The 15,485-nt window shown below is 40.9% G+C and overlaps 1 protein-coding gene across 3 annotated transcripts in view; it reads right to left on the bottom strand.

Moving 5' to 3' along the window:
* Positions 1-6,584: 6,584 nt before the first annotated feature.
* farp2 (FERM, RhoGEF and pleckstrin domain protein 2) overlaps positions 6,585-15,485 on the bottom strand; it is a 45,098-nt gene continuing 36,197 nt past the window's right edge. Inside the window, exons 22-28 of one of the 3 annotated variants that reach the window (XR_004634116.1) lie at positions 14,754-14,836; positions 14,372-14,490; positions 13,953-14,116; positions 13,308-13,447; positions 10,819-10,926; positions 10,554-10,705; positions 6,854-7,906 (exon numbers count right to left, since the gene is read on the bottom strand). Coding sequence is in view for 2 of the 3 variants with exons in the window: in XM_034703384.1 (XP_034559275.1) it covers positions 7,813-7,906; positions 10,554-10,705; positions 10,819-10,926; positions 13,953-14,116; positions 14,372-14,490; positions 14,754-14,836 (720 nt within the window). In the remaining variant the exon portion in view is untranslated. Of the gene's footprint in view, positions 7,907-10,553; positions 10,706-10,818; positions 10,927-13,307; positions 13,448-13,952; positions 14,117-14,371; positions 14,491-14,753; positions 14,837-15,485 lie in introns of all 3 variants that reach the window. The other 2 variants (XM_034703384.1, XM_034703392.1) reach the window with 2 other exon arrangements.

Genomic DNA, 15,485 nt, shown 5'->3' with positions numbered 1-15,485 from the left:
GTGTAGTCCAAAGGCGGAGATAACAGAGCCAATATAAGCCCCGCCCCTCTCCTCCGCCCCCATCCCAACTCATGCAACACACACACACACACACACACACACACACACACACTCAGGGCATGACTCAGTGTTATCTAAGGCCATTATCAAATCAGAAAATAATAAAGGTGCGCCTGAATAACAAAATCCCTCCAGATGTATAGATTGATCTATTTCTACTATCTCTTATTCAGGGGGAAACTTAGGAAGCCAGGGGCGGATCCAGAGTGTGTCAACTGGGGTGGCTTAAAGAGGGACTGGCTGATGCAGGGAAGGCATGCAGCACTATGCGCATGTGCACACCCACAATAGATGGCATTTATTTAACCTTTAACTTCCTCAAATTATTTGTGACATTATGACATTAAGTCATCACACTGTTGTACTCTGTTTTGTTCACTTGAAAGAGTTACCCAATCGAGCGAAAACCTTTCAATCTTCTAGAAAACTGATATCCAAAATAACATTGTCAAATCGTTGATTATTAGCTGTTATAAGTCCTGCTGCTCAGAAGGTAATAAACCAGTGAGGGTTTAGGTTTCTGGAGTGGCACATGGCGGCACAATCAGATATCAAGGGGGGCCTGTACCACCCCTGATCATCTCTCTGGGTACGCCCCTAAGAGAAGGCCACCAAGATAAAACTTGAATTTCTTCTTCACTGTTTAAAGCTACTGTGAGTAACTTTCAGTATGAGTTTTTTGCTGCCCCATTTATATGTCTTATATGCGTTTTCTTGTCAAAAAATCTCACCCTGCTCTCTTTTTATAGTCAAATGTATCACTCATTAAAGCCGCAAGCGGCGACGACCACGCCCTCACATATGGGCACTCTATCTATTGGTTTTTGGATATGGGTGCAAGAGGATTTTTAGTTCGTCCTGATGCTCTGAATATGCATGTCCAAAATTGTGCAAGTAGCTCAAAGAAACCTCTATGGGGAGGGTTATTTTGACCTCTTTTTTTTAACCCTTTAGGGGCGCTATGCAGCAGATTTTTAAATATTTTGACGAGAGCCCAAAAATATATAAATGGGATGTGTGGCCAATGTGTGTGGCTGATTTGGTGAGATTTTGTGCATTTTAAAACCACCATAAATCCATTTCCTGTTTGTGCCGAGACATGTGGGTTTGATGCACCGCCTTAATGTCTGCCACGCCCACAATTTTTAGATTTCGCAACATTTTTCAGATAACTTTGAATCGTGTTTGCTACAAAATGTGTGTGGTTTGGACTTGATCGGAGAAAAGGTCGAGGGCAAGATCTCTTAAATACGTACCCTTGTGAATCAGGTGAAAAAAGAAAGATGGCCGACTTCTTGTTGGGATCTAACCGTGACATTAGAATCTTTTTTGTAGGTCTTGGCCTGATAGATGTGAAAAAAAAAGTCATGCATGTACTGTAGACTTAACCTTGTTGAGGGGGTGCCCAGTTGGAAAGAAGGGGGCGCTATTGAGACCTTTTGCACGGTACCAAAAGACTATCAAGATTTTCGAAATTTGATGAGTGTGTTAAGTTTGGTGAGTTTTGGGGCATGTTGAAGGCTCCAAAAAGGCAATTTACTTTACTAGGTAGAAAGAAAGAAAAATCCTTAGGGTTACAATAGGGTCTTCACTGACCTTGCCGGTGCTCAGGCCCTAATTAAGAGTCTTTGCAATTGAACATATAAACATACAGTCTTGGTCTGACACCTACCCCTAACAATGCGTTCAGACATACAAAAACAACATGAAAAGTGTATAAAAACTGACACTCTACATGTTGATGGTCTTGTTTGCTGTTTAAGGTCACGAAGAGACACTAAAATTAATTTCAGTCTGTTTCATCAGCTAAAGACTCATCACAGGAGCTTTAACCCAAAGGTGTGATTAATCAATTGAATACAGGGGAAATAAATCATCATCATCATCATCATCACCATCATCATCATCATCATCATCATCATCATCAAAAGGTGAAGCTGTACAGTGTGAAACTCATGATGGAGGAATAAGAAGCTTACAGGATATACAGTAACTTAGTGAGCTATTGCATTATTGCCTCTGTTCACTGACTGTCTGCACCTCTGAGTGTCTGATTAAACCTGAAGCTGTTTTTCACATTCACTCACGTTTTCTCTTCTGGTAATGGAAACTATAACATCCTAAAATAAGTGGTTATATAAGGTGAGCTCTAAAATGACCGCAGGAGAGGCCACAGCTTTTAGAAAAATCAAGCCCTTCATCAAAGTCCAAGAACTCATCAAACTATGTTACCCATAATGCAACTGATTACTTTTTTTGTTTTCATAGACTGTAAACACTGTGCCCACATTTTACCTTTATGGCCACACTATGAAATGATCAAGGTTTATTCTTTCAGATACACTCTGCAAACGGAGAAATCAATTCAAATTTAGAAAGGAAAATTAATTGAGGGAATTTAATTGACCTATTATTATGTTTGACTTTCATTAAATAGGCTGCTGACTGAAACTGAGTAAATCCATGAGCAACATCTGACTATTGTATGCCTGAACGTCCAAACACATGAATGAAGAAATCATCAAAGTAATCAAATAATCAAATAAAAATCTTTAAAGGATTAACTTATTAGCTTAGCATAAAGACTGGAAACAAGGGGAAACAGCTAGCCTGAGTTTAAAAGAAAGTAGAGATAAACATGATGATGGAGGATGATTAGAGCTGCTATCAGTCAGATTAATTCCTCTTCACCAGGCTAGCTGTTACTCGTCTTTAGGTGACTATAAAACTGATAAGGTGTTATGGGTGTTGTTCTTTTAAACAAGAGGAACTGTGATGAAAGCAAAAACAGTCCCATAGTGTCTACCTGTTCATTGTGTTGTGTTTCACATGAGGAAGTTTCTGTGTTTCCTCTGTGACACACTAACGCAGCAGTCACTAATCCAGCTGTGATTAGAGTTAACCACTGTGAGGATTTGAGACAATCAAACTGAATTCTTCTCATTTCTGTGCAAATTATCCAAACTTATTATGTGAAGGTTGTGAGGTAGCCTCGTCTTTGATCTACGTGCAGTGACAGAGGTGATAAATAAACACCATTTGTGTCTCTCGGTTGTATAACTTCTACTCTTTAAAATTTGACAGCAGACAGGTAACAGCTCCACACCTTCTCCACTCCCTAACAGAAAACCGTTTAAAAGATTTCCTTGGCAGACAAGTGAGAGTGTCACTACTGGGGAAGACACCCCACCCTCTGTTCACGCTGTTTGGACATGCCTGAGGAATGCCCTGCTTTGTTTATGACTGCTTGACAGATATGCAGAATCTTGTTAATACGGTAGAGGAGCAGGCCAGGACGTCGACTGTTATTCACTATTTGATCAAGCAAATCTATCAGGAGACGTGTCCTTCTCTTCATGACCTTCATTTGCAGCAAAATGTATCTTTCATCACACTTCCAAAATAGACCAACTGTGTTATTATTTATATTTTGTTTATTTGTTTTATTTATATTATCTATCTGTTCCGAGGGTCAGGACTGAACTTGGAAAAAAGGACTTCAGGTTTGCAAACAAAAGGATCTGAAACTCTGTGGTTTGATACCCTTGAATGCTTTTAAGCGGTCCTTAAACGACTTGGAGGCTGATGCATCTGTCTGCAGATGTTTTTGTTTAAATGTAACTCATGCTGTTGTTTCTGGAGGTATTTGTTGTGTAGCTGTTGTATGCATCTGCTATTTGTGATTATGTCTATTGTAACTGTTGTGATGAAGAGGGAGCTGAGCCAGAAGGCAAAGCTCTCAATTTACCGGTCAATCTACGTTCCAACCCTCACCTATGGTCACAAGCTGTGGGTAGTGACCGAAAGAACAAGATCGCAAATACAAGCAGTGGACACATGGTGTCTGGGCTCAGCCTTAGAGAGAGGGTCAGGAGCTCGGACATCCGGGAGAGGCACAAAGTAGAGCCGCTGCTCCTCTGCATCGAGAGGAGCCAGATGAGGTGGTTCGGGCATCTGGTCAGGATGCCTCCCAGACGTCTCCCTGTGGAGGTGTTTTGGGCGTGTCTGTCTGGGAGGAGGCCATAGGGAAGACCCAGGACACGCTGGTGAGATTATGTCTCTCAGCTGGCCTGGGAGCGCCTCGGTATCCTCCCAGAAGAGCTGGTGGAAGTGGCCGGGGAGAGGAGTGTCTGGGTTTCCCTGCTGAGACTGCTACCCCCGAAACCCGGACCTGGTTAAGCGGAGGAAGATGGTATGGATGGATCTATTTTAACTTTGTAACTGTGCTGCTGCCTATCTTGGTCAGGACTCTCTTGGAAAAGAGATTTTTAATCTCAATGAGCATTTCCTGGTTAAATAAAGGTTATAAATAAAAATAATAATACAAATAAATAATATTATTCTTTAATAATATAGCATCTGAGTAGGTGGTCCTGTAAGGTCAGCCTCCCTTGGAATTATGTGACAGTGCACCCAATTTAAATGGATCTGCATATTCCTGCAAAGTTATCTAGATGTTAAATTGAACCAAGTGTTCTGAAAATGTTGTTTCAATTCAGCAAACAGTTAGTCTATGCAGTTATTGTGGTTTTGGAAGGTTTAACCATGAGGGAGGTGGGGTGCACCAGCAGGTAGGTCTACAGAAAACAACTTCAGTGTTCATTCGTTTGTTGCCTCCCTCCTACTCCTTCCACCACAGCTGAGATCCATCCATGGATAGAAAAGAGTGAAAAAACCCTGAGTTAACCCACCAGGCTTAAGAACCACCTTGACCTTAATTTCTGTTATAACCAATGATGCAAGTGAACTGAACTGCCCTCTCTTCCTTATGCACTTTTAATTCCAGGCCTTATTTTAATCTCAAGAGCATGTTTTCCTTTTCTTTTATTATTACATCAAAACCACAACTTGCTGCAAAACTGTTCATGTAGGATCAAACCTTGCAACCTATGTGCAGAGACCGGAGCATCAGCACAGATACTGGGACTTAAAGCTGGGGTTGGTAGTCAGATTTAGATCCACTTTTTGTTATACTGGTTAAAATGATATTTATGTCCTGATGGCAATCAATACGTAATGTGTTCTTAAAAAAAGAGGTAAAAAAAGTTGCTATCTACAGCCGGAGTAAACCTGGGAAAACACCAACCAATCCCTGCCATCAGGAGCCAAATGATGAAACCAATCAAATCCCGTCCTGCCGTTCTGCCCGCCTCCTGCAAAGCGTACATTTCATGTTTGTTTGTGTTTTTAACTTTTCCTATGAGAATGTTTTGGTGTTTTCTTACCGCTCAGTGAGACATGAGTTGACGTAGTGCAAAACACAAACCATGTGCTGAGGACCGGTTTTGAATCAGCCACCATCATATGGTCGTGAATCAGCGGCGCTTGTGCATGTGAGCGGGGGTGTCGTTTTGGAAGAGCTCCGAGGGGAGGGGGGGAAGGGTTAGACAGAGTTCTGAAGAAATAATACATTCAAATTAATGCTACTTTACCAAGCAGCAACCTCCGGTCTAAAAGTATCAGTCCAATGCGGAAGTGTTAAAAACTGCAGTTCATCAAGTGTCCACTTGAGGCTGGCTCCGGAAGTACTGGAAACCACATACACACTAATTCAAAAGAGCCGATCTTTACAGCAGAAATAAACATGTTTACAGCCTGGTACAAAAAGACGAGTGTAGTCTGGATAGCTCATTTCTCAATCGGCACACACTGTATGGGGGGTGATTTTTTTCCTAACACGGCAATTTTGAAGATATTGAGATTACGAGTCTTCCAATGAGAGGCACAGCCGACTTGATTGACAGGCGGGAACACTGTAGCTGTTGGCTAGGAGGCTCAAAGCCCGCCTCTTTACGTCTCAATCGCTCGACAGCAGCAATATGGCTCTCGCTGGCGATTGGCCTCAAAACAGCGCTTCAGAAACAGATGGGTGATGTCACAGATTATTCCATTATTTATACAGTTTATGTAATTTCCCGTGGCTACCAACCCTAGCTTTAATTGCCAAAAATGGACCATGAAGTGATGGGACAAAATCAGAAAGTAATGCTAGAAGTTTCCTTAGACAATAAAATAAAACAAAAAGCTGCAAGAAATAATGCAAATTAAATTATTTAAAAATGGCCGCTGAGACATTAAATGACCAAAGAAATAAGGAATACTGTTTTTCCTTTCTTTTCTTGTAGTTTTTTTTGCACCAAAACACAGATCAAGTCCTCTTATGTGTTTATTTGTTAGTGAATCAGCTTCTGACTGGACCTCAGGAAACATGACATTTACCTTTCATCAGCTGAGGTGGTGTTACAAGTATTTAACTGTTGCATTGCTCCGTTTTAAGAATACAAAGAGTTTGAAAAATGTTCAAAACATACCTCTACCTCTTTACCCTTTAGTTCTTCTACTTCTTTGCACTGGCCAGGACACTGTTAAGACTTTAATAATAATTCATTTTCCTGGCAGCTACACTTCACTTTCAACTTCAGTTCCATTCATATTTAACTTTCTATCAAAATATCCAATAATACATTTTTAAAGCAACCTTTTGGCTCCAACACAGCAGGTGTCATAAACACAAAGCGACAAACTGTGATTGAGAGAAACTTTTATTTGTTAGGGTTTTGGTGGAATAACACAAGGACTACATGAGGGCATTCAGGAGCATGACGACATGCTGGACAATAAATAGGAGTAACTTACTGTAGGTTAACCGTGCAACAGTCACTCTCTTACAAAACACACACAATCAGGTGGTTTGGAGACGACCTCCATCATCACTTCGATGTTACAGCTCCAGGGGCTTCTCCACACACACACACACACACACACACGCACAGAAACACTCACACACTGAGGGTAAAGATTCCAGTCTTATTACAAACATATACCAGATAATGCCATGGATGCACGTAGCGCACTAAATAACTGACAACAAGCGTCACTGGTGTCTCAAATCAGTCAGCTCCCATTTATCTCAAACAGCTCGACACACATCAAGAACCAAAACATCAAAAGAACTCCTGCTTTGTCTTTAGAGGGGAAAAAAATAAACTTTGTACACATAGCAAACACTACACAGTATGTCTTCAAGCTGGTATCCCTATGCAAAAATAAAAACAGGATACATTTGGTTACATGTGATATTAAAGACAGAAATGTAGCACCAAACTGGCCGTAATCTGGGAGATCCAAGCAGCACAGCTCCCTTTTGTACATTTGAAACATCCTTTGAACGTCAAAAACACTCACTTCATGAATTGCTCAAAACTCGCCATGCTGCTCTAAAATTTACTCGTAAACATGTTTCAACTTTCCATGATCCTTCTGCCCGCCTCCATCTCACATTCATCTCTAACTCGCTCTCAAAGTACACTCTATCCTTTACCTTCATTTTCAACATGCTGTAAATCATCAGTCAAAGCACAGTGCTGCACCCAACAAAGCTTCAGTCATCATCAGCTGAAGATTAAAGTCCTTCAAACGCCTGAATTTTAAATCTTGTGCTTGAGTTGGTCCCATTTGACAGTATTTCCCACCGGTCTATATATAATGAGCGCTACACATGCAAAACTGATCAAAATATACACGTCTCCCTTTCATTACATCCTGCACACAGGAACATGTGTTATCATATACAGCATTTACCGACAACCATTACGGTTAAATCCTTAAACTGAGCACTGTTAACACTTAAACTGGCAGCATCAGTCTCCAGTCAGTCATGGTACCAATCATCATTTCAAAATGACACTGAGAATGAGACTGAAGCAGCTCTGTCGTCCCGGAGGCCCAGCCACCAGGAGCAGGGTGCTTGATTCAGTTTCCGTTTATCTCCATGGGACCTCCTTTAGGTATGAGCAGGCTCATTCGGCCCGCCGTGCTGGCTGCACTCTTGATCACCTCCATCCATCTGTGAAGACAAAGACAGGAGGCGGCTTTGAAAGCAATCCTACATGACTTTAAAAAGTAATACTGGTATTTTTAAACCTTGGCCCGACATTAACATGACTCCTCAATGACTAATGGGTACAAAGAGTTTTGGAACTGCTCCAGTCTAGCTCTGAAATGGGCTGTAAAGACTTTAGGGTGAATTCACTAAGAATGGATTGCTGTTGCTAAGAGCACCAAGAATGGTGCTTCATTTATTTTGTCCCCCATCTGCCTGAGGTCGGATTCACAAAGTGTATCAAGCAAACATGCAAACAAAGTTCCACAGTGCAGTTTGACGGAGCTTAAATCTGTCCATACACAGATGATCAGCTGAGTGGGAGTGGAGGGGACTCTTCTTACCGGTGTACTGTGGAGCAGACTCAAACATTTCATGATTTATAATAAAGCTTCTTCGCTGCATTGAGTCAGCAAGAACGACAAAACACACATCCTGCTCAGGATCATCTGCACACGTGTGGAAAAGCGTGCCTTCCCATGACAGCCTCCACCTGACTGACATCACCTTTGTTATTACCCGGGGTGACATCAAAGAGATTTTAAGAGACTTTTTGTACAGATATTTTCATTTTGATAACATCTAAAGGTTCAGTTGTAGTCATGAACTGTTCAGGCGTGACATCCTTTACAAATAGTGCGATCTGTGACGCAGTCGGTAAATATTCACTCTCACTGTGTGTGGCTGTTTGAACCTGTGTTTGCCAATGAGCCGAATCCACAAAGATGGAGGCCAATTTTACCCTTAATGAATTTAGAATGGCTCAGAGTGCATTTATCTTTGCATGCGTTTTGGGAACAGTGACAGTGTCCTTCAGGCCTTGAGGGTAATATTTGGGAGCCTGATCAATTTACACTTACTCAAGAGCTTGTTTTTTTTTGTTGACAGGTTCAAATTGTTTATCAAAGTTTCTGACAACATGATTAGTAGAGTCATTCTTTGATCAGATAGTGAGATCGATTATTAAGTATTTTTAATAGTTATTTATCTCTTCAAAGTCAACACACTCTGTTTACAAATGTAGTTTTACCTCACTGAACAAGGGAATTGCTGGTCTAAGTTTCTTTGACTTCTTATGTCTTATATATACACTACCAGTCAAAAGTTCTGACACACCTTCTCATTCAATTGTTTTTATTTATTTGAATTATTTTCAACATTGTAGATTAATACTGAAGACATTAAATCTATGATATAATCTGGTTTTGCCATAATCTGGATTACAACAGTAGTCAAATAGGTCTATCAATTGTGTACTAACCCTACCTCTGAACAACACAACTGATGGTCTCAAACACATTAAGAAGGCAAGTCATTCTACAAATGAACTCTTGACAAGGCTCATGTTAATTAGAAACCATTCTAGGAGACCACTTCATGAAGCAGACTGAGAGAATACCAAGAGTGTGCAAAGCTGTCATGAAGGAAAAAGAGGGCTACTTTACAGAATGTAAAATATAAAACAGATTCTGCTTTGTTTAACACTTTTTTGTTCATTCAATAATTCCATATATGTTCTTTCATAGTTTTGATGTCTTCAGTATTAATCTACAGTGTTTACAATCATTACAATAAATACAAACCCTTGAATGAGAAGGTGTTTCCAAACTTTTGACTGGTAGTGTAAATCTCAGTGCACAAACAGCACTGCAGCACATATGTTGCATGTGATTGAAGATAATAAATGAATAACTTTCTTGATTCAGTAGAAGCACTGTACATGGTGATGAACAAAGACAAACTGATGTTTTGCTCTTTATATAACCACAATGACGATGCAGCAGACAGGGAGTTCCTGAAGGTGAACAAACTTACCAAGAAAGGGTAAGGCTCAAACACATTAAGAAAGCAAGTCATTCTACAATGAACTCTTGACAAGGCTCATGTTCATAAGAAACCATTCCAGGAGACCACTTCATGAAGCAGACTGAGAGAATACCAAGAGTGTGCAAAGCTGTCATGAAGGAAAAAGGGGGCTACTTTACAGAATCTAAAATATAAAACATATTCTGCTTTGTTTAACACTTTTTAATTCATTCAATAATTCCATATATGTTCTTTCATAGTTTTGATGTCTTTAGTATTAATCTACAGTGTTTAAAATCATTACAATAAATACAAACCCTTGAATGAGAAGGTGTTTCCAAACTTTTGACTGGTAGTGTAAATCTCAGTGCACAAACAGCACTGCAGCACATGTGTTGCATGTGATTGAAGATAATATATGAATAACTTTCTTGATTCAGTAGAAGCACTGTACATGGTGATGAACAAAGACAAGCTGATGTTTTGCTCTTTATATAACCACAGTGGAGATTGGTGACAATGACGACACAGCAGACAGGGAGTTCCTGAAGGTGAACAAACTTACCAAGAAAGGGTAAGGCTCAAACACATTAAGAAGGCAAGTCATTCTACAATGAACTCTTGACAAGGCTCATGTTCATAAGAAACCATTCCAGGAGACCACTTCATGAAGCAGACTAAGAGAATACCAAGAGTGTGCAAAGCTGTCATGAAGGAAAAGGGGCCAGAGTCTCATAATACCAGAATGACTGTTTCAAAGCTGATCTGTGAAATGAGTGTTGTGAGGATTAGAAACATCACTTACCTTTCAAAGGTGTACTCGCTTTCAGCCCTGAAAAAGTAAACATGGGACTTGAACTGCAGTTTGAAGACGTACTCCTTGTGGATGCTGTCCGACTCTTCAGGGGTGCTGACTGTGTAGCCGAGCAGGGGGAGGCTCGCCAGCGGGAAGTCGTCCTGCAGCGAGAGATAGAAGCTCTTCATTTATAAAAGTCCACTTGCCTCAGTTACATGTTTTTAATTTGTGTTTTCATGGGAGAAATAATAAACTTCAGGATGCGTGTGCTGACCTGATGCGTTTTGTAGAAGAACAAGCAGAAGTTGGTGAAAACGACCCAGAGCTTCTGCCAGCCGTTACTGTTCTTGAACTTTCTCAGGAGGTAACCTGAGAGCTGGTTCTTCACAGAGGGGGAGAGATCGACATTTTAAAGTCAGACAGAGAATGAAATAACTGACTGATGTATCATTATGAATGAAATAATAAAACAATGATTTGTGGCTGTGTATGAGTGCATGGTTGTGGTACATATTGCACTGATGTGTGTGGATTAGGGTTGTTGAAGAGCTGATGCATGCTCTAAAGTCAGAAGTGGAAAATTAGAAGCAGACTGTGTGGTTTCCATGAATCACAGTTAGCAGAATACTACAAGGTAAAACTGAATAATTGGCATTTAAATAAAAACAATACTTTGTTTTATTTGGACAACTTGTAGCTGAGTTAGACAGAGACAGAAAAAACTAAGAAACTGCCTGAACAGGACCCAAATTGAGGTCTGCGGTTTCCAGACTCTCATAATAAGTGTTTTACTACATGATAGATAGAGGACTACATGTCCTCTATTTAATATTACTTTATTACTAATATTAAACTGCTAATAAATACTTATGGTGTACACTGTTCTTCTAGCAAGAAGATAAATCCTGATATTTTGGAAGGAAGCCCAGAGATCAACATTTATACATTGAGAATAAAAACATTTACAACTGTTTGATGTAGTAAAAGACAAATATACTTAATGCTTCTGTCATTACACCCGTGAACAGCAAATATCAGTTTCAAAGTCACTCCAGTTCAGAGTGTGACAGTTTAATGGAAACTTTTGGTAGAGTCGCCAATCCTACTTTTGTAACTGTGTTCTTAGGACTTTATTGTACATTTTTTAGTAACTTTATTTATCACGTTTTGAGAATTCTTGGGACTTCTTTAAAAAATGTTTTCATTGTAAGGGATTTTTTTTTATCACATATTTAGTATGGGTGCAACGATACACAAAACTCACGGTTCGGTTCGATCCGTTTGTGTCACGGTTCGATACGCTTTCGATACAGTAAAAGAGAAATTCCCATGACTTTTTTTACTTGTAGTTTATTGAAATTACCAACATTTGTTTCAGCTCAAAAGCACAGTTTTTTAAATTAAATTAAATGTATCACGGGCAGCTATACCTGACACATGTTCTGCTGTGCATCGGGGGATTGCGTGTGTGAGTGTGAGTGTGAGTGTGTGTGTGTGTGTGTGTGTGTGTCTGTCTGTCTGTCTGTCTGTCTGTCTGTCTGTCTGTCTGTCTGTCTGTCTGTCTGTCTGTCTGTCTGTCTGTCTGTCTGTCTGTCTGTCTGTCTGAGTGCGCATCTGCCATACGCGATACAGAGAGCAGAGGAGAATTGTGAACGCGCGACCATGTAGAGACAGAAATGTCATCCCATCATGTAAATAAGATAAATATGATAAGGATATTTAGTCTGTTAGATATAAGAACAAGGTATAGATCTGATCTATGAGAGAGGGGGACCTTAAATCACTTCTGCTTTGACTTCCAAGGGGGGGGCGGGACCCGGCGGTTGCGCCCCCGATATAACGGCAGGGAAAACCCTGTCCGGTATTAGGCTGAAGTCTTACACAGCATGCAGTGTAAGACAACAAGTGATGCATAAATGCACTTTAAAAACACATCACCCAGTCTAGCATCACTACAGGACCACGGAACAACTCTGCTCTGCAACCAAAGAGGACACTCGTGCTTCCCTATCGTGCGGGCGCGCGCTCACACACACATACGTGAACATATGAACCCAGCAGACTGTCGTATGGTGAAATATATATTTCCAGATGAAGCACAGTTAAAACAAACGTGACCAGCTTGGACTGAATGAATGTGGGAGGAGCGCACAGTTCCCTGGACCTGCACTCGACAATGCAGCCTGGAGGAGTCAGAGCAGATCCGCTGAACCTTCAGCTCAGAGCGCCTCGTCAGAAGTTGATCAAATTAATATAAAATTGCTTATCGTTCGGTTCATAGGGCCTACCGAACCAGGACCACTGTATCGAACGGTTCGATACAGATACACGTATTGTTGCACCCCTAATATTTAGTTCAATGATACTCAAACTGACTTGTGGTACTTCTTTTAATTGTTCCATATCTTTGTGTCACAGCCCAAGGTTTTATTTCTACCAGTCTATACTCCCAGAAAAGGCCTCCTTCAGTGTTTTTTCTTTGAATATTTTTCTTTTCTCTATTTTATAAATGTTATTTCATGTCACTGTCTTTTTATTTTACTGTATTTGTTTTGTCGGGCATGTGTCGATAAGAACGGATGTTATGATTTGGATCTCCTGAGACGTTGCAGATTTAATATGAAGCATCAATAAATAAACCTTCACTGTTTGTTTTTCATTTTCTAACATTGGATTGAATACAAAATCAGCTCTTTTAACCCCTTCAGGGAGAAACTGGACCTCTTCTAGGTCATTGACCTCGGCCTGTGGTGGCTCTAGTACCTGGTTCATGCGCAGGTAATCAGTGAGAGACAGGTTCTGGTTTCGGTACCAGCAAACATGTGTGATGGTGTTTGGTCTTTGGCCCTGACCGAGGAGGTAACGAGGAGGAAGTTCTGGTGAGACAGCTGGAGAGCTGAAGACTGAAAGGGTGAAGAGACAAACAGAAGGAAGAAAGGGTGCAAAGAAGGTGTTAGCATGTTAGCTTTCAAAGAGGGAAAAAGAGTGGTTAGGATGTTCTCCAGGTCTGTGGAGGAAGAATGTTAGTGTCAGAGAAGATAAGACCCGACTTTTGTTGCATACACTCTATAAGTTAGCTATCAGTTACTTTAATATCACGAAAAAAAGACAATCCAGAAGTCAAGTAAAAGACAGGAGAAACACAAAGGGTTAAGGGTCAATGGGAGAGAAAAGAGGAACACTAAAGGAAACACGATGAGGTGCAATAAGAGAGAGAAACACAGAGATCCAGGAGGAACAACAGCCGTTCTTCTCAAATCCAAGGATGCAGATTCTGTGATTAATGTTGAATGCATGTGAGTGAGATGAGTTTGAATGTATGCATTTCTTGCTTTCTTCTTCAGAGTGTGTGCATGTTTCTAGATAGGAGTGTAAAAGTGTGTGTTTTGGTGGGCAGGGGAGGAGTACCTCCACAGCCTGGCTGTGATCAGACATAGACACGCTGGTGTTGCGGTGCCAGCACACATGCATGGTGGTGTTGGCGCGGTGGTGTGTCTGCTTGTCCAGTGAAGTGCGGGAGGAGTTCATGTCATCCTCCGACTCCTGCTCCAGAGACACCTCATCAGATGATCCTAAAGGAGGAAGAGGAGGAGGAGGAGGAAGAGGAGGTGGGGGAGGGAGTGGAACAGGAAGTTGTTTGGAGGAAGGGATTAACTTCACATTCAACCAGGTGATATTTCCCGAGGAAGGAAGAGACTCATTAAAAATCACTTGTGCATTCAGCTGAGGGAAACACAGAGAGCCACATGAAGCACGCTTTTCCTCTCAATACCTCTGCTGTTACTTTACAACTTCACTTTGACTCTGAGATTAACAGAAGCTCTTACTGTTGGAGTGATCTCCCAGCCCAGAGTCCAGGAAGATGCTGGATTTCTCTTGTGACTTCTTGGACATTTCAATGGCTAAGTTCAGATCATCGATCCACTTCCCCATCTCCACCTTAGAGCTGAATCACAAACAGGAAGACAGAAAACAGGACAACAGTCCAGTGAAACACATGACGGATGCTGCATGCCATAAAGTTTTAGTTTTTTTAAGTTCATTTTTGTGCAACTGAGAGAGGATAGTGGATAGAGCAGGAAACAGGGAGAGAGGGGGAAAGGGGGAAAAGGATCGCAGATTGGACTCAAACACGATTTAAAGGATTCTGAAATTATCATATATGTATGTTTTTATTTAAAACTTCAAAACTTTGTCCTCCCGTCTCACCTGGCAGCCACAACAATGGTCCTCTGAGCAGAGTAGATGGTGAAGCAGTGAGGGACTGACCACTCATTTTCACTTTCCTCAACCTAAATGAAAAAAAGAAATCCAGAGAAAAGCAGACAAAAGTTAGAGGCGCATAGACCTGGACATATTTTATTATGATATCTGTTTGGAGTTCAGGAATGTAGGAGGAAACAAATTCAGACAGACTGACTGACCTGCTAATGAGCCTCTACCTGAGAGTCTACGGTTCTGTTCAGACTGCAGCACATTTGTTATTCAAATCAGATCTTTCAAACAAACTGTTCTGTGCTTTTGTTTGCAAATGATCACAGCCCATGTGTGTATCCTGACACCACTCATACACCTACATGAGTAACTGTGGGATCTGCAGAGGTGCTGTTCAATTTATAAAATCCACATCTGCTGCACTGAAGAACATTTTAAACACGAACTTAGAAAGAAAAAGTTCAAGGATCCTCCTCTCATTGACTGCTACAAGATTTTAGACTTCTGTGACCAGCAGTGTCTCCTACTGACCACAGCTTTTAGAGTGCTTACTGAAGGGGCTTCAACAGGTGCTTTATGTTTTATAGGTGTTATCTAGTTTTGACTGAAAATGATTAGCTTGATGCACTACCACAAGTTTCTGCAAGGACTAAAAGGATTCTGTCTCCTAGACGTATCATTTCTATTGAAGTAATTTGTCTACACGAGCATGGGAGAAGGAGGGAA

This window comes from Notolabrus celidotus, chromosome 2 (assembly GCF_009762535.1).
Source record: "Notolabrus celidotus isolate fNotCel1 chromosome 2, fNotCel1.pri, whole genome shotgun sequence".
NCBI classification, from domain to species: domain Eukaryota; kingdom Metazoa; phylum Chordata; class Actinopteri; order Labriformes; family Labridae; genus Notolabrus; species Notolabrus celidotus.
The sequence above is the reverse complement of the archived record's forward strand: the minus strand, read 5'-3'. Positions and strand labels throughout refer to the sequence as shown.